The sequence below is a fragment of the Mobula birostris genome, chromosome 23, assembly GCF_030028105.1.
Source record: "Mobula birostris isolate sMobBir1 chromosome 23, sMobBir1.hap1, whole genome shotgun sequence".
NCBI classification, from domain to species: domain Eukaryota; kingdom Metazoa; phylum Chordata; class Chondrichthyes; order Myliobatiformes; family Myliobatidae; genus Mobula; species Mobula birostris.
In genome coordinates this window covers 62,376,247-62,397,690 of record NC_092392.1, presented here as the reverse complement: position 1 = coordinate 62,397,690, position 21,444 = coordinate 62,376,247, and the positions used below count along the sequence as shown (strand labels likewise).

The 21,444-nt window shown below is 41.4% G+C and overlaps 1 protein-coding gene across 13 annotated transcripts in view; it reads right to left on the bottom strand.

The window, feature by feature from the left end:
• Positions 1-21,444, bottom strand: part of cfap54 (cilia and flagella associated protein 54) — a 482,407-nt gene that overhangs the window by 42,842 nt on the left and 418,121 nt on the right. For 11 of the 13 annotated variants that reach the window (XM_072241335.1, XM_072241339.1, XM_072241344.1 and 8 more), the window contains 5 exons: positions 20,309-20,410; positions 15,869-16,010; positions 7,537-7,737; positions 3,822-3,893; positions 2,324-2,437 (listed from right to left, as the gene is read on the bottom strand). In XM_072241335.1, coding sequence (XP_072097436.1) covers positions 2,324-2,437; positions 3,822-3,893; positions 7,537-7,737; positions 15,869-16,010; positions 20,309-20,410 — 631 coding nt within the window. Of the gene's footprint in view, positions 1-2,323; positions 2,438-3,821; positions 3,894-7,536; positions 7,738-15,868; positions 16,011-20,308; positions 20,411-21,444 lie in introns of those variants that run through there. The other 2 variants (XM_072241340.1, XM_072241348.1) reach the window with 2 other exon arrangements.

Sequence of the window (21,444 nt, the reverse complement as noted above, 5' to 3'; positions counted from 1 at the left end):
TTTAAAAATACACATTAAAAATACCCCATTATATTTTTAATTAATAATCATTTGATCCAAAACAATGCCCTTTTTCCTATTAAAAATGTTTGCTCTCTCACCCAGACTGTTTCACCTGCCACAGACCCACATCTTTGTTTCCAAAGTGTCCAGTCATAGAGTCATAGAAAAGCACAGCACAGAAACAGGAGGTTTGCTTCATCTAGTCCATGCCAAAACCATTTAATCTGCCTACACCCAGTAACTTGCACTGGGACCATAGCCCTCCATAACCCTACCATCCATGTACCTATCTAAACTTCTCTTAAACATTGAAATCAAGCTTGCATGCTCCACTGCGTTGGCAGTTTGTTCTACATTCTCACGACCCTCTAAGTGAAGAAGTTTCCCCTCATGCTCCCCTTAAAAATCTCATCTTTCAACCTATGATCTCTGGTTGTAGCCCCACCCAACCTCAGTGGAAAAAGCTTGCTTCCATTTACCCTACCTATATCCTCATAATTTTGTATATCTCTATCAAAGCTCCTCTGAATCTTCTACGTTCCAAGGAATAAAGTCCTAGTCTATTCAATATTTCCTTATAATTCAGGTCCTCCAGATGCGGCAACATACTTGTAAATTTCCTCTGTACTCTTTCAACTTTATTTACATCTTTCCTGTAAGGAGGTGACCAAAACAATACACAACACTCCAAATTAAGTACATCTTAGTGGAAATCCTGCAATTCTGACCTTGGAATCATTCTGAGCAGTAGATACAAAAATTGTCGTAGAGTGATAGTGTTTACATCACAGAAATGGGTCCCACAGCTGACTTTTTTTGACCAACTACACTCATCCTATTTGTTCACATTAAGACTAGATCCTTCTATGCCTTGTCTATTCAAGTGTCTGCATCGATGGGGTAACAGGTGGTGGGAAGGACACAAGTAGTCTAGAAGGGAGTGATAAAGAAGCTGGCCGGCAGAGTAGCACTCACAACACGCTGGAGGAACTCAGCAGGTCGGGCAGCATCCTTGGAAACGATCAGTCAACATTTCAGGCCAGAACCCTTCGTCAGGACTGAAGAGGGAAGGGGCAGAGACCCTATAAGGAAGGTGGGGGGAGGGTGGGAAGGAGAAGGCTGGAAGGTTCTAGGTGAAAAACCAGTAAGAGGAAAGATAAAGGGGTGGGGGAGGGGAAGCAGGGAGGTGATAGGTGAAGAAGGAATTGGGGAAAACACAATGGGTAGTAGAAGGGGGTGGAACTATGAGGGAGGTGACAGGCAGCTGGGGGAGGGAGCAGAGTGAAATAGGGATAGGGGAAGGGAGGGGGAGGGAATTACCCAAAGTTGGAGAATTCTATGTTCATACCAAGGGACTGGGAGACTACCCAGACAGTATATGAGGTGTTGCTCCTCCAACCTGAGTTTAGCCTCATCATGGCAGTAGAGGAGGCCATGTATGGACATAATGGATATATCCGAATGGGAACGTGAAGCAGAGTTGAAGTAGGTGGCAACCGGGAGATCCTGTCTGTTGTGGCAGAGGAGGTTTGAAGACGGGAGAAGGGGTCATCAGTAGGGGGAGGGGAATCCTTGCCAAAGAAGTAGGCTTGGAGTCGTAGGCGACGGAAGAAGAGTTCAGTGTCATGGCAGGCACAGAATTCACTGAGGTGTGGACGGAGAGGGACAAAAGTGAGGCCCTTGCTAAGGACAGAATATTCTGCCTCAGAGAGGGGAAGGTCAGAGGGGATGGGGATAGTGATGTCCACTGACATCTTCTACAAGCCCACTGACTCTCATAACTACCTCGACTATACAGCTTCCCACCCCGCCACATGCAAAAATGCCATTCCCTATTCCCAGTTGTCTCCGCCGCATCTGCTCCCAAGATGAGGCTTTTCATTCCAGGACATCTCAAATGTCCTCTTTCTATAAGGATCGTGGTTTCCCTTCTGCCGTCATCAATGATGCCCTCACCCGCATCTCTTCCATTTCCCGCACTTCGGCCCTCACCCCATCCTCCCGCCACCACAACAGGGACAGGGTTCCCCTTGTGCTCACCTACCACCCCACCAGCCGCCGGATCCAGCACATCATCCTCCACAACTTCCGCCAACTTCAACAGGGCCCCACCACTAAGCACATCTTTCCCTCTCCACCCCTGTCTGCTTTCTGCAGGGGTCGGTCCCTCCACGACTCCCTGATCCACACGTCCCTCCCCGGGGGATCTCCCACCCAGCACTTATCCCTGTAAGCGTAAGTGCTACACCTGTCCCTACACCTCCTCTCTTGCCACCATTCAGGGCCCCAAACAGTCCTTCCAAGTAAGGCAACACTTCACTTGTGAGTCTGTTGGGGTCATCTATTGCATCCGATGCTCCCGGTGCGGCCTCCTCTACATCGGTGAAATCTGACACAGATTGGGGGACCACTTCAACGAGCGCCTCCGCTCCATCTGCCAAAACAGACAGGATCTCCCGGTTACCACCCACTTCAACTCTGCTTCACATTCCCATTCGGATACGTCCATACATGGCCTCCTCTACTGCCATGATGAGGCAAAACTCAGGTTGAAGGAGCAACACCTCATATACCGTCTAGGTAGTCTCCAGCCCCTTGGTATGAACATAGAATTCTCCAACTTCCGGTAATTCCCTCCCCCTCTCTTCCCCTATCCCTATGTCACTCTGCCCCCACCCTCAGCTGCCTATCACCTCCCTCATGGTTCTGCCTCCTTCTACTACCCATTGTGTTTTCCCCTATTCCTTCTTCACCTTTCCTGCCTATCACCTCCCTGCCTCCCCTCCCCCACCCCTTTATCTTTCCCCTTACTTGGTTTTTCACCTGGAACCTACCAGCCTTCTCCTTCCCACCCTCCCCCCACCTTCCTTATAGAGCCTCTGCCCCTTCCCCCTACAGTCCTGATGAAGGGTTCCAGCCCGAAACGTTGACTGATCGTTTCCATGGATGCTGCCCGACCTGCTGAGTTCCTCCAGCGTGTTGTGAGTGTTGCTTTGACCCCAGCATCTGCAGAGTATTTCGTCTTGACAGATAGAGTAGAATGTGAGAAAAATGTGAGGTTATCCACTTTGAAAGGAAGAATGAAAAAATAAATTGTTATTTAAATGAAGTTAAGACCACAAAAAGTTGCAATTCAAAGTTTTTTGGGCAAACATTTTCCTTTCATGAGTGTCTCTTTGGAGGGTGATGTTTAAGGGGAGGTGGGGTAGGCAAGAAGCTCAAAGGAGATAATATGGTTAACTGGAAACACTGAAGATGAAAGGTTTGTCATTGCTAAACAACTAGGAGGAATCAGGAAAAAAGCTAAATAAATAGCGTAATATCTATGAGTATATTGAATGAGAAGATGTGAGAAGAAAAGGTATTGTGCAGTATGGAAACAGGCCCTTTGGCTCAACTGGTCCACGCCGACCAAGATGCTCCATTCAGGCTTGTTCCATTTGCCATCTTTTGCCCCACACCCTTGTAGACCTTTCCAATCCAGGTACCTGACCAAATGACTTTTAAATGTCATAAGCTACCTCAACCACTCTGGCAGCTTGTTCAATATAGATAGCACCCTTTGTGTAAAAAAAAAGTCTCCCCTCAAGTTCCAACTAAATCTTCCCCTCTCACCTTAAATCTATGCCCTCTAGTTCTTGATTCCCCATTCCCGAGGAAAGGATTGCGTGCATTCATGCTATCTAGGCCCCTCATGATTTTATACACAGGGACACTACTGCATTAGGTAACTTTTAGCTCTGATTTATAAATGTGAACACCTTGAAAAACACAGTATGCTATCAATCAGTGGATTCAGAAACAAACCATTCTTTTACCTTCGTGCATTTTTGGTTCACTGGAGTGAGTCACGCAAGCAAGAGGTTCAGCATTCTCATTTTCACTTTGCACTAAAAAGATGTAAATACACAAAATTATTAATTAAATTTATAACGTTGAAGTAAAATCTTTGTTCAATGAATGGCAGAGGTCTGGCTGGAGAATGTTGGGCTAATAATTGAGGAGGGGTTTGATCAATGAGATGGAGATGGGAAGGAGGTGAGTTTACCCTGGCATTCATACTACTGCACGAAATTGAAAAAAACTAATGGAAAAAAACTCAGATAAACAAAAAGAAAGCACAACTGGACAATAAATCAGAGAAGAGATTCATACATATGGATGGTGTAGGCCTGACCTGCTGAGTGCTTCCAAAATTTTCGGTTTCCAGCAACAGTACTTTTTTTATATAAATACATATACTAATTTCAGTTTCCTCTTATTTCAGAATTTTTCATTATGTGTTTCAAGATCATATTCCATAATCCAGCATGAGAAAATGATTTTGTGTGAGTGTGAGGTAAAGTGTATGTTTGTGTGTGTGTGTGTGTGTGTGTAGGACAGCCTCACAATTCTCTACCTGCATTTCTAGGCAACTTCTTATAGACTCCCTTGGGAAAATCTATGCACAGAAGCTTTACTAATGGATAGTTCCATAAGTTATCTGTATTACTGAACCTGAAATTCTTCTCCTGTTCCCTTGACATTTTAGAAACATAGAAACATAGAAAACATACAGCACAATACAGGCCCTTCGGTCCACAAAGCTGTGCTGAACATGTCCCTACCTTAGAACTACCTAGGCTTTACCCATAGCCCTCTATTTTTCTAAGCTTCGTGTAGCCATCCAAGAGTCGTTTAAAAACTTTACCTGTAACCTTTTTAAAAATGTTTTTAGTTGCATGGCACTAGACAGTCTGCAAATAGTCAACACTTCTCTTCTATCAGGCTGCTCCCTCAAAGCTTTGAAAACTGCAGTTATTAATCCTCTTTTAAAAAGCAACCACCTAGATGCCTCAGTAATTAATAACTACAGGCCGATATCAAATTTACCATGTTTAAGTAAAACCATTGAAAAGGCTGTTTATCAGCAACTTAACAGCACTTTCACACTCAGCAATTTACGTATGTTTTCCGGCCTGGATTTCGACAACACCACAGCACTGAGACTGTTCTGGTCAGGGTTTTAAATGACATCCGCTTCAACCATGATGATGATAACATTTCAGTTTTGGTTTTACTGGATCTTTTGACACAGTTGACTGTGGCATATTACCGGACAGATTGGAAAACTGAGTGGGACTGTCCAGTACAGTCCTGAAGTGGTCTAAATCGTATTTACAGTACAGGGACTATTTTGTATGATTGGTAGCTGCATTTCTAACCAAACAAAAATGAGATGCGGAGTGTCTCAAGGGTCCACACTAGGGCCTCTTCTGTTTAACATGTACATGCTCCCTCTAGTTCAGATCATGATAACCAACAAAATACCTTACCATAATTATGCGGATGACACTCAGATTTATATAACAGTGTCATCAAGTGACTATGGTCCCATACAATCACTAAAAAACTGTATGAACAAATCAGATGTGCCAAAATTTCCTCCAGTTAAACAAAGAAAAAACTGAAATAATTGTTTTTGGTGCCAAAAATAAAACGATTAAAAGTCAGTGATCACTTAGAATCGCTGTTGTTACAGACCACAAACTAAGCCAGAAATCTTGATGTTGTGATGGACTCCGACTTAAATTTTAACTGAAAGTCAGCTTACTACCATCTTAAAAATATAGTGAGAGTTAAAGGGCTTATGTCTCAGCTAAATCTAGAAAAACTCGTCCATGCATTTATTTTTAGTAGGTTTGACTACTGTAACGGCTGTTTGACAGGTTTCTGTAAAAAAATCCCTCCGACAGCTGCAGTTCATTCGGAATGCTACTGCTAGAGTCCGCACTAAGACCAAGAAAGTAGAACATATCACTCCGTTCTCAGATCACTACGCCATTTCCTGTCTGTCAGAGGATTGACTTTAAAATATTACTACTGGTTTATAAAGTACTGAATGGTCTAGGGCCAAAATACATCTCTGATCTCCTGCTGCATTGTGATCCTTCCCGAGCTGTTAAGTCATCTGGGGCGGTTCTGCTTACCGTCCTCAGGGTCAAAACTAAACATGGTGAAGCAGCTTTTAGTTACTATGCTCCACGTATATGGATAACCTTCCAAATGATCTGAAATCTGCCCTAACTTTAAACTCTTTCAAATCCAGGATTAAAACTTTTCTTTTCGCTGAGCTTTTAATTTGAATCTCCTGCACTGTAACTTTTATTTCTATACAAATAAACTTGCTTTGCCTTGCCTATGAAGGCTTGAAGCTGGTCCCCCACTGTGCTGGGGAACTGGGTCAGAGATGCTCCTGTGAATTTAGCTACCTTGTTTTAAAATGATGCATTAAATAAATATTGCTCTGGGTGAACATTGTGGTGATTAGTGCAGTGGCTGCTATCCTGATACAAAACCATCAATTACAAAGCCTCCCTCTTGCTCATGTAAGTGCACCCAGTGGTCTTCTTCCCTCACGGGGGAATCTGAGGTAAAATGTATTCCTCTTTAAGTTCTGACCTCCAAAACTGCACTCAATGGCCTTAGATTCTGGGCAGCACTGCTATTTTATCAGTATGACCTCAAACTTGCAGGGCTCTGATTTTAATTCCTATTGTAGCGCCCTTAGCCTCTTGGAGTACCAGGAATTACTGACAGATATCCACGTTTCCTGGGGGTGAACTCCTCTAAATTGCCTGTTGTAACTTCTGTGGAAGAGCCACGAAGGCAGCAGAAAATTGCCATGAAAGGGAAACTGCAGAGTGATCATTCCTTTCAGTCTATAGTTGCCAAATATTATCATTTTTGGAGATCTGTGATATGTTATCAAGCTTGCAGTACAGGACTTCACATTGTAATCTAGTACCTCAGTTTGTTTTACTTGCTGTTCATATAAATGATGTGGGGAGCACTGCCGTCATTGGTGACAAAGCTTAAGAACCCAACGGGAGAAACACATCTTAGGTCAGTAATATTCCAAATGTACTGTGTGGCTGGCTTCTCCACTCTTGCACAGTTTAACTTAATTTGTTAGAATTGTGTATCAGGAGCTGAAAGGAGCTGAAGAGTGCCATGGTAGGGTAGTGGCGAGTGCAATGCTATTACAGCTTGAGGTGGCTCCAGAGTTCGGAGTTCAATTCCAGCACCGGTCTGTAAGGAGTCTCTGTACATCCTCCCTGTGGGATGCACAGGTTTCCCCCAGGTGCTCCAGTTTCCTCCTACCGTCCAAGCACATACCAGGTAGGTTAATTAGTCGTTGTAAATTGTCCCATGGTTAGGTTAGAGTTAATCAGTGTTGTGGGGTTGCTGGGGCAGCACGGTAAGGGCCTAATCCGCACTAAATGAAATAAAATAAAGAGACTGATATATTTGCACATGATTATTATTGGTGATTATGAATAATTTTGTGCCTCATAAATCTTTAAATTTTTTTTCTATTAACATGATACCCCAGTTTTTTCAAGAATATCTGATATTTTAGCAGTCTTGTGAAACTGTGCTACTTTCCTGAAAATATGGGTACAGCATGAAGTTTCACATGCCTTTCATATACAAGAGACCCTGGTCTCTTTTGTCTGTCAGTTTCACTAAGAAAAATGCCTGAGATTATACCTGAAAGCAGATTGTTGTTATATAGTCTTCGGAGGTGGTCATTGTAACGTAGGAGATGGATTGATGTCAATTTCTTTGCAGCCTTTCTATATGGTGCCATTATTTCTGCAGCTTCAGTTGTTTCTGACGCCTCTTTCTTTTCTTCTTCTTCCACTTTCTCTCCTTGAATGGTAGTTAAGCTTGGCAACAATTCATCATTTTCTACAGTAAGAACATGTCCAAACAAATGATAAATTTTATTAAAAGATGTACCTGACAATTTTTCATTGTTTCAATTATTTCAAATGACTGATTGCATTTTTAGATGTTGATATTAAAAATAAAATTGGAATAATATTCCTGAAAAGAAAATAATTTTAAACTTAAACTAGATTGACAGGGGAATGGGAACTAGAGTGACAGGTTGGAGGATGGGGCAGTTCATGTACAGGTAGATACAGTATGTAGAGAGACTGTGAGGAAGGATAGGCAGTGGAAAAGACAAAATAGTACTCAGTTGGATAGACTGAAATGTGTCTACTTCAATGCGAGAAGTATCAGGAACAAAGGTGATGAAATTGAAGCTGCAATGTTGAGGCCATTACAAAGACTAGTCTGTCAGGAGAGCAGGAATGACTGCTGGATGTTCAGGGGTTTATATGTTTCAAAAGCGACAGGGATGGAGGTAAAAGAGGTGGGGGAGTAGCATAACTAATCAAAGACAGTATCATAACTGCAGAAGGGGAAGATGTCATAGTCAGATCCTCTACTGAGTCAGCGTAGGTGGAAGTCAGAAATTGGAAGGGAACAATCACTCTACAGGGAGCATTTTATAGGTTTCTCCCAACAGCAACAGGGACACTGAGAAGCAGATTGGGAGGCAGATCTCAAAAAGGGGTAAAAATAACAGGGTTGCTATCATGGGTAACTTCAACATCCTTAATATTGATCGTGCTGATAAAATCGCAAAATTTTGTGCAAAAGGTTTACAGTAGATGGAGTGGGATTTATTAAGTGTGTCCACGGGGATTTGTTATGGGACCTCTGCTCTCTGCAATTTTTAGAAATAATTTAGATGAAGAAGTGAAAACATGGGCTAGTAAGTTTGTAGATGACATGAAGGTTTGTTGGTGTTGTGAATAGTATAGAAGGCTGTCGTCAGTTACAACAGGACATTGATAGAATGTAAAGCTGGGCTGAGGAGTGGGAAATGGAGCTCAATCCAGACAAATATGAAGTGGTAAATATAAAAGGTCAGATTTGAAGGCCGCATTCAAAGTTAACGGCAGGATTCTTAGCAGTGTGAAGGAAGAAGGATCTCGGAGTGCATGTCCATAGATCCGTCAAAATTGCTCCACAAGTTGATGGGGGGGGGGCGGTCAAGATGGTATTTGGCATGTTGGCCTTCATTAATAGGGGAATTGATCCCAACAGCCATGAGGTAATATTGCTACTCTATAAAACTCTGAAGACTACACTTGGAATATTGCGTTCAGTTCTGGTCTTTTCATCCTATGAAGGATGTGGAAACTTTAGAGCAGGTGCAAAGAAGATTTACCAGGATGCTGTCTGAGTAAGAGAGCATGTCTTATGAGGATAGATTGAACAAGCTACAGTTTTTCTCTTTGGAGCAAAGAAGGATAAAAGGTGACTTGACAAGATGATAAGAGTGGACAGTCAGAGACTGTTTCCCAGGGCTAACACAAGGGGTCATAATTTTATGGTGATTAGAGGAAAGAATGGAGTGGATATTAGAGCAGGCTTTTAAAAAATATGGTGGTAGAGATTGATACTTTGGGAACATCTAAGAGTCAGTTATATAAGCACACGGATGAAGGAAAATAGAGGACAATGTCAGAGGGAAGAGTTAGATTTACTTTAGAGAATATTAAAACGTCAGCACAACATCATTGGCCGAAGGTTTCGAAAACGAAGGAACCTTTGTGATAATGGAACCAGAGTCTGAGTGGAGTTACTGTGAGAATTCAGTCAATCTGTGAGCCAGGCTGCTGTTCAGCATTTCCCTGGAAATGAAGAACATGGGGAAAATCTGACAGGCAGCTGATGTATTTTAATATTTCTTCGAGTGCTAGTCCTGATTCACACCCAACTAAAATGAATAAACCAGACAGTGATAGAACAATTATAAGGCACTTACCCTCCACTACTCCCCTTGCTTCAATATCCTCCATCACCCTGCCCCCAGGCAATCTGAATGCCACCAATCCACCCCAGCCCCTGATCTAGCTGTAGGACCCACCCTTCTAATCATCTGCTGACCTATACATCCCGTGATCCCTCCCAACTTCGACCCAAAATTACTCCTATGATAATCTCACCACTACTACTACCCCCATCAAGCTAAGGGTCCAATTGTGCATGGCCTTACCTGTGATTTATTTAATGGAATTTAATCCAGACAAATGTGAGGTAATGCATTTTGACCCATCTGATTCTGGCTGAACATACACAGCACGTGGCAAGCATCTTAGAATCATTGATGTACAGAGGGACCTACACAAGTCTTCTGCTCCATAAAAGTGGCAATGCAGGCGGATAGGGTAATGAAGGAGGTGCTCAGCCTGCTTGCCTTCATAGACGGGGCTAGTGAGTATCAGAGTTGGAACATTGTTTGCAGTAGTACAAGAAAATAATTGGCAACTCTTGGAGCACTATGTGCATTTTTGGTCACCAGCTTATTGAAAGGATGTGGTATTGCTGGAAAGAGTGAAGAAAGGAGAGTTGCAGTTATTGAGAGAAACTGGATAGGCAGGACTTGTGCTTATGGAACATAAGAGGCCTAAGGGGTGACCTTATGGAGGTTTATAAAATTATGAGGGGCATTGATAGGACACAGAGTCCTTTTCAAAGGGAGCAAGGTATCAAACTAAAGGACTTTGGTTTAAAGTGAGAAGGAACATATTTAAAAAGAACTGTGAGACAAGGTTTTCATACAGTAGGTGGTGGGTATATGGAACAGGCTGCAAGAGAAAGTGATAGATGCTGGTATAATCACAGCATTTGAAAAGTATTGCAATAGGTATATGGATAGGAAAGGTTCAGAGGGATTATAAGCCAAATGCAGGAAAAAGGGATTATTGAGCATCTTGTCAGCATGGTCCAGTCAGGCTGAAAGGCCAGTTTTTGTGCTATATAACTTCTACGCTATGATAACCTCATAGGCCCAGACTTAAGAAGCAGTTCCCTTTGAGCTACTTATCTCTTGTTGCATACATGACCTTTAGTTTTAGATTCCTCAGCTACAGGGAAATATTTTCTGACATCTATGCTCCTTATACCCTTCATAATTTTGTACATCTCAATCAGATCACCCCTCAACCACAACTGCTTCAAGGAAAACAAACCCAGCCTTTCCAATTTCTCTTTACAAATTATTCACTCCATCCTATACCGTACCTAAATCATAATGGACTCCAGGCAACTCTTTTAGTAGTACTGAATTTGGTGCTGATTAGTTTGAATTTGATCACGTGTAATTCAATTATTCATTCTGTTATTATGCCAATGAGCTGATGGGGCAGCAATCAAGTTTTAGACCAGTGACCTGCAGGCTTAAACTAACAGTCTGGAGACTTCAATTCAAGTACCATCATGGTAGTTATGGTATTTAAATGTAATAATTTGGTTTGAAAATAAAAACTACTTGATGAAAGCAACAAAACCACTTTGTTTGAAAATAAAAACTACTTGATGAAAGCAACAAAACCACTTTATTGTTATTGCCGGTTCACTAATGTCCTTCAGGAGAGGATATCTGTCATCCTTATTCAATCCTGTCTATGTGGGACTCCTAATCAATCAATGCAGTTAATGCTTAAACGCCTTCTAAAATAATGAACCAGGTCACTCAGTTCAAAGATAGTTAGAGTTGAGCAGTAAAAGTTGGCCTTGCAGATTGTGAAAATGAATGAATAAATAAAAAGTTTGCAACATTTACTTAGACCATAAAATATTGGAGCAGAAGTAGGCCATTTGGCCCATTGAGTCTGCTCCGCCGTTCAATCATGGGCTGATCCAATTCTTCCAGTCATCCCCACTCCCCTGCCTTCACCCCATAACCTTTGATGCCCTGGCTAATCAAGAACCTATCTATCTCTGCCTTAAATACACCCAATGACTTGGCCTCCACAGCTGCTTGTGGCAACAAATTCCACAGACTTACTACCCTCTGACTAAAGTAATTTCTCCACATCTCAGTTCTAAGTGGATGTCCTTCAAACCTGAAGTTGTGCCCTCTTGTCCTAGAATCCCCTACCATGGGAAATAACTTTGCCATATCTAATCTGTTCAGGCCTTTTAACATTTGGAATATTTCTATAAGAACCCACCTCATTCTCCTGAACTCCAGGAAATACAGTCCAAGAGCTGCCACACATTCCTCATACGGTAACCTTTTCATTCCAGGAATCATTCTTGTGAATCTTCTCTGAACCCTGTCCAATGTCAGTATATCCTGTCTAAAATAAGGAGCCCAAAACCACCCTTCTTAAATAGCAGAGTAACATTTGCAATTTTCCAGTTATCCGGTGCAATGCCAGCATCTATCGATCCTTGAAAGATCATCGTTAATGCCTCCGCAACCTCTCCAGCTACTTCCTTCAGAACCCAAGGGTGCATTCCATCAGGTCCAGGAGATTTATCCACCTTCAGACCATTAAGCTTTCTGAGCACCTTCTCAGTCGTAATTTTCACTGCATAAACTTCACTTCCCTGACCCTCTTGAATGTCCAGTATACTGCAGACGTCTTCCACTGAGAAGACTGATGCAAAATGCGCATTCAGTTCTGCCACCTCTGCATCCTTCATTACAATATCTCCTGTGTCATTTTGTATTGGTCCTATATCTACCCTCGACTCTTTTTTACCCTTTATAAACTTAAAAAAGCTTTTAGTATCTTCTTTGATATTAGTCGCCAGCTTCCTTTCATAATTCATCTTTTCCTTCCTAATGCCCTTCTTAGTTTCCTTCTGTAAGTTTTTAAAAGCTTCCCAATCCTCTATCTTCCTACTAGCTCTGGCTTCCTTGTATGCCCTCTCGTTTGCTTTTATTTTTACTCTGACTTCACTTGTCAGCCACGGTAATGTCCTTCTTCCCTTTGAAAATTTCTTCTTATTTGGAATATATCTGTCTTGCACTTCCCTCATTTTTTGCAGAAACTCCAGCCATTGCTGCTCTGCTGTCCTTCCTGTAAATGTCCCTTTCCAGTCACCTTTAGCCACTTCCCCTCTCAAGCCATTGTAATTTCCTTTATTCCACTGAAATACCGACACATTGGATTTTATTTCTTTCCTCTCAAATTTCAATGTGAACTCAATCATATTGTGATCACTGTTCCCTAAGGGTTTCTTAGGCTATGTCCACACTGTGCTGGATAATTTTGAAAACGAAGCTTTTTCTCTTCGTTTTGACCCTCTGTCCACACTAAAACGGCGTTTTCATCCCCCGAAAGTGGAGATTTTCAGAAACGGTCTCCAGAGTGAATAAATCTGAAAACGCCTAATATCCGTTGCAGTGGGACATGGTAAGCGGAGCTTTTTAAAACCGCTGTCATGACATGCCGCAACAAATGGCGGCAGCGTGGCATTTCATTGTTTTCTTCTTCTTATTATTATTACTTCATTGTCGCCAAACAACTGATACTAGAGCGTACAATCATCACAGCGATATTTGATTCTGCGCTTCACAGAACCTAACAATTTCAGAACTGACGGCAACGAGACTGAAGCCAGAAGAGTTAGAAGTGTACTCACCAAATACTTTGACCCATAGCTTACTGAATAAGTAAGTATACTCACTTTGCCCTGTTTTCTGTCCTTGCTTGTATGAAGGTAAGGACAGAAAACACCCTCCGCCACCTCCAGTTTAAATTCCATGCGGAATATTTTGGAGGTTCAAGAATCAAGAGCCAAAAACCAAAGTGGTTTACCTATTTAGCAAGTACTTCTCTGACAATAGATGTGTAACAGCCTAATGTAACGTTGTATGGAAATACAAGATAACACTGATGCATACATGTTTTATACATTTAACAAGGTGCTTTATTAATGCAACAGAGTTAGTCAGTTTTTCAATGTTCGTCGTCAGCCGGGTCATACTGTCCGTGAACTCCCTGTCGGTTGCCTCCATACGCTCCAGTATTTTTTTTTAGTTTTAAGTCCTCTGCGCGAGAGTCAAAAGCAATTCCTTTAAAGTCTGTAACTGGATAGAAGTGCACCAAGTATACCGTTTCCTCTTCGCTTGTTTTCTGTGTGTCCTGCGCATGCTCAGTAGGAGGAAATTCGCCCAAATATCCGTCTAATGTGGACAGAGATATTTTGAAAAATGCTTAGTGTGTACGCCTGTAGTTTTTACTCGAAACCGGCGTTTTCAAAATTATCTGGCATAGTGTGGATCATTGCACAACACCCAATCCAGCACAGCCAACGCCCTAGTGGGCTCAACAACAAGCAGTTGTAAAAAGCCACCCCTTAGACATTCTACAAATTCTCCCTGTTAAGGTCCAATACTGACCTGGTTTTCCTAATCCACTTTCATGTTAAAATCCCCAGCGATTATCATGACTTTGCCTTCCTGACACGCCTTTTCTATCTCCTGCTGTAATTTGTAATCCACATCCCGGCTGCTGTTTGGAAGCCTGTATACAGCTGCCATTAGGGTCCTTTTACCCTTGCCATTTCTTAACTCAATCCATAGAGTCTACACCTTCCAATCCTACGTCATCTCTTTCCAATGATTTAATATTATTTCTTATACACAGAGCCACACCACCCCCTCTGCCTACTAACCTGTCTTTCTGATACACCACTGTATATCCTTGAATGTACAGCTCCCAATGGCAGCCATCCTTTAGCCAAGTTTCAGAGATGGCCACAACGTCATACTTGCCAATCTGTAGCTGGATTTCAAGATCATCCATCTTATTCCTTATGCTGCGCGCATTCAAATATAACACTTTCAGTCCAGTATTTTTTGCTCTCTGTTTTAACTGCACAACACCTCTATTGCCCTGTAACTCATGCCACTGGCCGTGATTAAGCCTCATCTCTTGTCTGTTCTTTCTATAATCTCTGTTGCACATTATCTTTGATTTATTTCTGTTTCCCCCTTTCTCAACCCTTTCACTCCCGTTCCCATTCCCCTGCCAAATTATCTTAAACCTTCCCTAACAGCTCTATTTAATGTGCCCGCTAGGATATTGGACCCGTTTGGGTTTAGGTGTAATCCGTCCTTTTTGTACAGGTCGTACCTCCCCCAGAAGAGGCCCCAGTGACCCAGGAATCTGAAGCCCTGCCCCCTACACCAGTCTCTCAGCCACTCATTAAAATGCCTGATCGTGCTATTCTTGCACTCGCTAGCACGTGGCACAGGCAGCACTCCTGAGATTACTACCTAGAGCTCCTGCATTTCAGCTTCGCTTCCTACCCAACTTCCTGAATTCTTTCTTCAGGACCTCCTCCCTTTTTCTAACTACGTCATTAGTACCAAGACTTCTGGTTGTTCACCCTCTCCCTTCAGATTACTCTGCACCCGATCCAAGACACCCCATACCCTGGCACCTGGGAGGCAACACACCATACGGGTATCTCTATCAGGCTGACAGAACCTCCTGTCTGTTCCCCTCACTATGGAATCCCCAATGACTACCGTATTCTTCATCTTCCTCTTTGCCTTCTGCACCACGAAATCAGGTTCAATGCCAGAGACTCAATCGCCGTGGTTGTCCTCTGTCCTCTTTCCCTCGCTTCCCTGACCATCACTCACTTATCTAACTCCTGCAGCCTCAGGGTGACTATCTCCCTGTAGCTCCTCTCTATCTCCTGTTCACTCTCCCTAATAAGCTGTAGGCCATCGAGCCGCAGCTCCAGATCCCTAACACAGTCTTTCAGGATTGATGACTGTAAGTGCAACATATTGAGTTGCCAGGTTAGAGCTGATTGGCATGGAAATCGAATGAAAATCGGATTTGCATTCCATCAATGTCTTGAGGAAACACAGTCAACAAAGCTTTTGGAGCCATCTGTTTTCACATAACTTCTGGGATTTTCCACCCGAAGTGACAGAAAACACATGTGAGTGGATGTGTTCAAATAACTTACACATTTTCAGGAGCACTGTACTCATCTGCCCTTGTCAAAGAAAGATAATGGCATTCATAGATTGTAGGTCTGATCAGCAGCAACAATTCTGAAAATGTATTAATCCATTTTGAAAAAAAGATACTGACTTTCCTATTACGTGAAGCATCATAGTAAATAATACACAGCAAATCAAATCAGACTGTATTTGTGCATTGTAATTACGTTCAGACAGAAAGCAGATGGAAATTCTCACCAGTTTGGTAATCTTGATGTGATGCTAAAATGTCCAGAAGTATAAACTCATGCAATTCATTTTGGACAATATTTACCATGTCTTCTTCCCTAACTGAATTGTCCCTTGTTAGTTTCTTGGAACTGTGCAGGATACAGTTGGCCTATACAATAAATGATATTTGTGGAGAAGAACAGAGTTTATTATTTTACAGATTGATGGAACTTTCCTAAATTAAAATACTGCTCACCTTATCCTTTCTTGAGAATTAAATTGTGTTATTTCTAAATAAATTATTTTACTTTCAGTAAACTAAATATAAAAGATTGCAGATACTGGAAACTGGAGAACCAACCAATCTGCTGGAGGAACTCAGTGAGGAAAGGAATTGTCAATATTCAAGTTGAAAACTGCATCGGGATTAACAGGGAAGTGGGAAGATCGCCAATATAAAGAGAAGGGAAGGGGTAAGACGGGTCCAGGAGTTGATTGGTGGACTGAGGAAGGGAAAGGAGAGGAGTGGAGTTGGGAACAGAGGCAGGTTGTAAGTTCAATGTTCAAAGTAAATTTATTATTGAAATACATATATGTCACCATGTACAACCCAGAGATTCATTTTCCTGAGGGCAATCACAGTAAGTACAAGAAACATAATATAATCAATGAAAGGCTGCACCCAACAAGACAACAATGTGCAAAAAAACCAACAAATTGAATAAATACAAAAGAAAGAGGGAAAATGAAATAATAATAATTAATAAGCTAGCTATAAATATCAAAATCAAGAGATGAAGAGTCATTGAAAGTGAGTTTTTAGGCTGTTGGGAAGAGTTCAGTGATGGGTGAGTGAAGTTATGCCCTCTGGTTCAAGAGCCTGATGTTTGAGGGGTAATATGTGTTCCTGAACCTAGCAGTGTGGGTCCTGAGGCTCCTGTACCTTCCCCCTGATGGTAACAGCAAGAAGAGGGCATGTCCTGGATGGTGGATGTTGCTTTCCTGCAATGTACTCAAAATCCACTACTTTTTGTAGGTTTCTCCATACAAAGAAATTGGTAAGGGAGAGCGAAAGGGGAGATAGCTGAGAGGATGATAAGCAGGAACTTCTGTTAAACAGCCTCAATTTTTCAATGGGATTACCTGTTCAAACAAAAGAGTAACCTGAATGTTTCATCAGAAAGAAGAAGGAAGCTTATGCCAGTATAGGCATCTATTTCTTTTATATTTGGTTTATAGGGGAAGTAGGAGAGAATTTAGGAAAGAAGTTAGGAGGGCAAAACAAAGAAATACCTGGTAAGCAGGATTAAGGAGAAACCTGAACCATTTCATAAGTTTATCAGAAGCAAAAGGTTAACTCAGAGCAATATAGAAATCTATGTGTGGACAGCCAGGGGACATGAACTGGATCCGAAATGAATATGTCCTATTAGTATTCAGAGGCTAAGATGTTGAGCGCATGAGTTGAAACTTCATGTTATAGTTGTAGTAAAAATTGGTTAAACCCCACACAGAGTATTGTGTACAGTTCTGGTCACTATACTATAGGAAGGATGTGGCAGCAACAGAGAGAGTATGGAAGAGATTCATCAGGGTTTTGTCTGGAATGCAAAGCTGCAGTTATAAGGAGGGGTAATTGCAGTCAGGGTTTATTCTCACTGGAGTGTGGGAGGCTGAGGGGAAATCTGAAAGCAATCTATAAATTCATGCTGGGCTTAGAAGTGTTAAATAGTTACAGGCTCTTTCTCAGAAGGGCAGAAAAAAACTAGGGGGGATTAAGGTGAGAGGGCAGATCATGGGGGATCTGAGGGTTTTTTCACACAGAGGATGGTGATTACATAGAACAAGGTGTCAAAGAAGGCGGAAAAAAACCTTTAGACAGAAAGGGAGTAGAGGGATATGGGCCAAATGCAGACAAATGGGATTAGTATGGATTGGCATCACAATTGGCATGGATGAGTTGGATTAAAAGCCTGTTGCTGTTTTGTACAACCCTGTTACTCCAAAGTCTGGGAGTTCAGGCATGCTTAGACAAACATGCAAGTCTCAAATGCAATAAGAAATGTCATATATGTCAAAGACCTCCAGCTGCTGGAGTCCTCATCTGTGTGTAATTCCACATCTCATAGATCATCTTCCACTCCTATTCTCTTATTCTAATTGTTACATTGTCTTCTTGATTACTAGATCATTTTTTAAAAAATATATTCATTTTCCACAATTTCAACATCACTCAGAAAGCCAACATTTATTGTTTATCCCTATCTGCCCTTGAGAAGATTGTGGGGAGCAGTAGTCCATTTCTATTCAAACAAAGTGCTAACAGGCCAGCTGGAACTGAACCACAAGGGTTTAGTTTGGAATCATATTCAGGACAAACTAGGTAAACATTACAAACATGGAAATTCCGCATGTAATGGAAATCCAAAGCAACACATGCAAACTGCTGGGAGAACTCAGTAAGCAGGTAGCATCTAAGGAAATGAATAAACAGTTGATGCATTGTAATCTCCCCCACCTCTCCATCCCGACTTTATCCAAAGGCCATAAGGAAGAAGATGGTTGTTACACTGGCAGTTTTAGTGGTCATCGTTCTTAGAATATTGTACAAATTCCAGATTTAAATTGTGATGATAGGATTTTCATTAATGACTTCTGGATTACTAGTCTGCTCCCAAAGCAGCACTACAGATATAAGGTCTTTGACTAGCTGCTTATTTCAAATGCTTAGGCATATAGACATTAAGAAAGAGGATGTGCTGGAGCTTTTGAAAAGCATTAAGTTAGATAAGTCGCCAGATCCAGACGAGATATACCCAAGCTACTGTAGGAAATGAGGAGGAGATTGCTGAGCCTCTGGCAATAATCTTTGCATCATCAATAGGGATGGGAGAAGTACCAGAGGATTGGAAGGTTGCAAATGTTGTTCCCGTGTTCAAGAAAGGGGGTAGAGATAACCCAGGAAATTACAGACCATTGAGTCTTACTTCAGTGGTGGGCAAGTTGTTAGACAAGATCCTGAGAGGCAGGATTTATGAGCATTTGTAGAGACATAATCTGATTAGAGATAGTCAGCATGGCTTTGTCAAGGGCAGATTATGCCTTAAGAGGCTGATTGAATTCTTTGAGTATGTAACAAAACACATTGATGAAGGTAGAGCAGTGGATGTAGTGTATATGGATTTCAGTAAGGCATTTGATAAGGTTCCCCATGCAAGGCTCATTCAGAAAGAAAGGAGACATGGGATCCAAGGAGATCCAGAATTGACTTGCCCAGATAAGGCAAAGGGTGGTTGCTGATAGTTCATATTCTGCATGGAGGATGATGACCAGTGGTGTCCCGTGGAAGTCTGTTCTGGGACTCCTCTTTGTGATTTTTATAAATGACCTGGATGAGAAAGTAGAAGGGTGGGTTAGTAAATTTGCTGATGACACAAAAGTTGGGAGTGCTGTGGATAGTCTGGAGAGTTATCAGCAGGACAACGATAGGATAAAGAACTGAGCTGAAAAGTGGCAAATGGAGTTCAACCCAGATAAGAGTGAAGTTGTTCATTTTGGTAGGTTAGTTCTGGTCACCTCACTACAGAAAGGATGTGGATAATAATAGAGAGTGCAGAGGATACTTATGAGGATGTTGCTTGGACTGGAGAACATGCCTTATGAGAATAGGTTAAGTGAACTTGGTCTTTTCTCCTTGGAGCAATGGAAGATGAGAGGTGACTGATAGAGGTGTATAAGATGATGGGAGGCATTATTCATGTGGATAGCCAGAGGCTTTTACCTAGAGCTGAAATGGCTAACATGAGGGGGCATAGTTTTAAGGTTCTTGGAAGTAGGTATAGAGGGGATGTCAGAGGTAGGTTTTTCACACAGAGTGGTGGCTGTGTGGCATACACAGCCAATGATGGTGACAGAGACAGATACAATAGTGTCTTTTAAGAGACTCTTAGATAGGTACACGGAGCTTAGAAAAATAGAGGGCTATGTGGTAGGGAAATTCTAGGCAGTTTCTAGAGTGGGTTGCATGGTCGGCACAACATTGTGGGCTGAAGAGCCCGTAATGTGCTGTAGATTTCTATGTTCTCTGTCTGTATTTTTTAAATTTACTGTAAATAGACTTTAAAATGCCACTTGTAGAATTGCTGATTGTAAATTAATGCCATGTACAGCATTATCTATTCTGCTACATGTTTCATTACTTTAGTTGAAAAGTACTTGTTTCAATCCCATTCTGTTAAATGCCTGACTATAATTTATGCCACTGTTCATTTCCTTCACCTCAGGTTTCTTCATGCTTTCCAATTTCCTGGCTTTTCTGCACATGGACCAAACATATCCATCCTATTAGAAAGCAGTCCCCTATTATCATTCTATCTTTGTTAGACCACATTTCATTTGTCATCAATGACTGTATCCGTTATACACTATGCAAAAGAATAAAATACTGTAAGGAATATTAATACCAACCTGATTTGCAGCCCTGATTGCAACCCATGCCAGGATTTTACATTTCGAGGGCTGTTTTAAAATAACCTGTAATATTTCTTTCAATCTTCCTTGGCCAGTTATCTTGTTAAAGAAAAACAAAGATATTGACATTTAATGCTTAAGTCTGTCAGACTTTGTAGTCTGGAAATTAATTTGTGCATAAACTAAAATAGGACTATGTCCAGTACCAACACCATTTTGCTGTAATATAAAGTTTTTATGCATCAATCTTGTGCAATAACTTGGTGTTCAGTGGATGTTATTCCCAATGTTTTTTGCATTAATATACATTCATTGGAAATGGTTCATTTTGTAACTCCAAATGATAAAACTAATTGACAGCAAAAACACGGAACCGAGAATGCATGTCAAAGTTTGCTTTTACTTTGAGTTATGACATAGTAGTGGGATGACATATGCCATTCAGATATTATAACATATAACCGAAAATGAATTATTTAAACAAAGAATGCTCAATTAAACAATACACTTACATTATTCAAATATTACTGAAATATTAATTACACAACAAAAATACTTCCAGGAGCCATGCAAATTCATTAAAATCAACCTGCATTAATTGTCCATTAATACTCAAAGAACTGCAGGTACTTGGAATCTGAAATGTAAAGAAAAGATACTAGAAATACTCAGTATTGTACGCTTGTGGAGAGAGAAACAGAATTCATGTTTCAGGTAGATGAGTCTTTAACAGAGGCCAATAGATACACAGAAACAAAGAAATGTCAGGAACACATCTGTACTCACAACTTGTCTCGCAAACTTACTTAAGCTTCCCCCCCTCAACTTAAACCTATCCCCTCTAGCATTTTCCACCCTGGGAAAAAGACCATCTACTCAGTCAATGCCTCACATAATTTTATAAATTTCTATCAGGTGAGTCCTCAGCCTCCACATGGTTGCTAGTCACTTCATAGACAACAACAGGATGACATCACTACTTTATACAGAAACGTAACCAGACTACAAGTCTAAAGATATAGGACCATCAAGACTGTTCGACCATTCCATCATGATCAATTTATTATCGTTCTCAACTCCATTCTCCTGTCTTCTCCCCATAATCTTTGATGCCCTGACTAATCAAGATATCA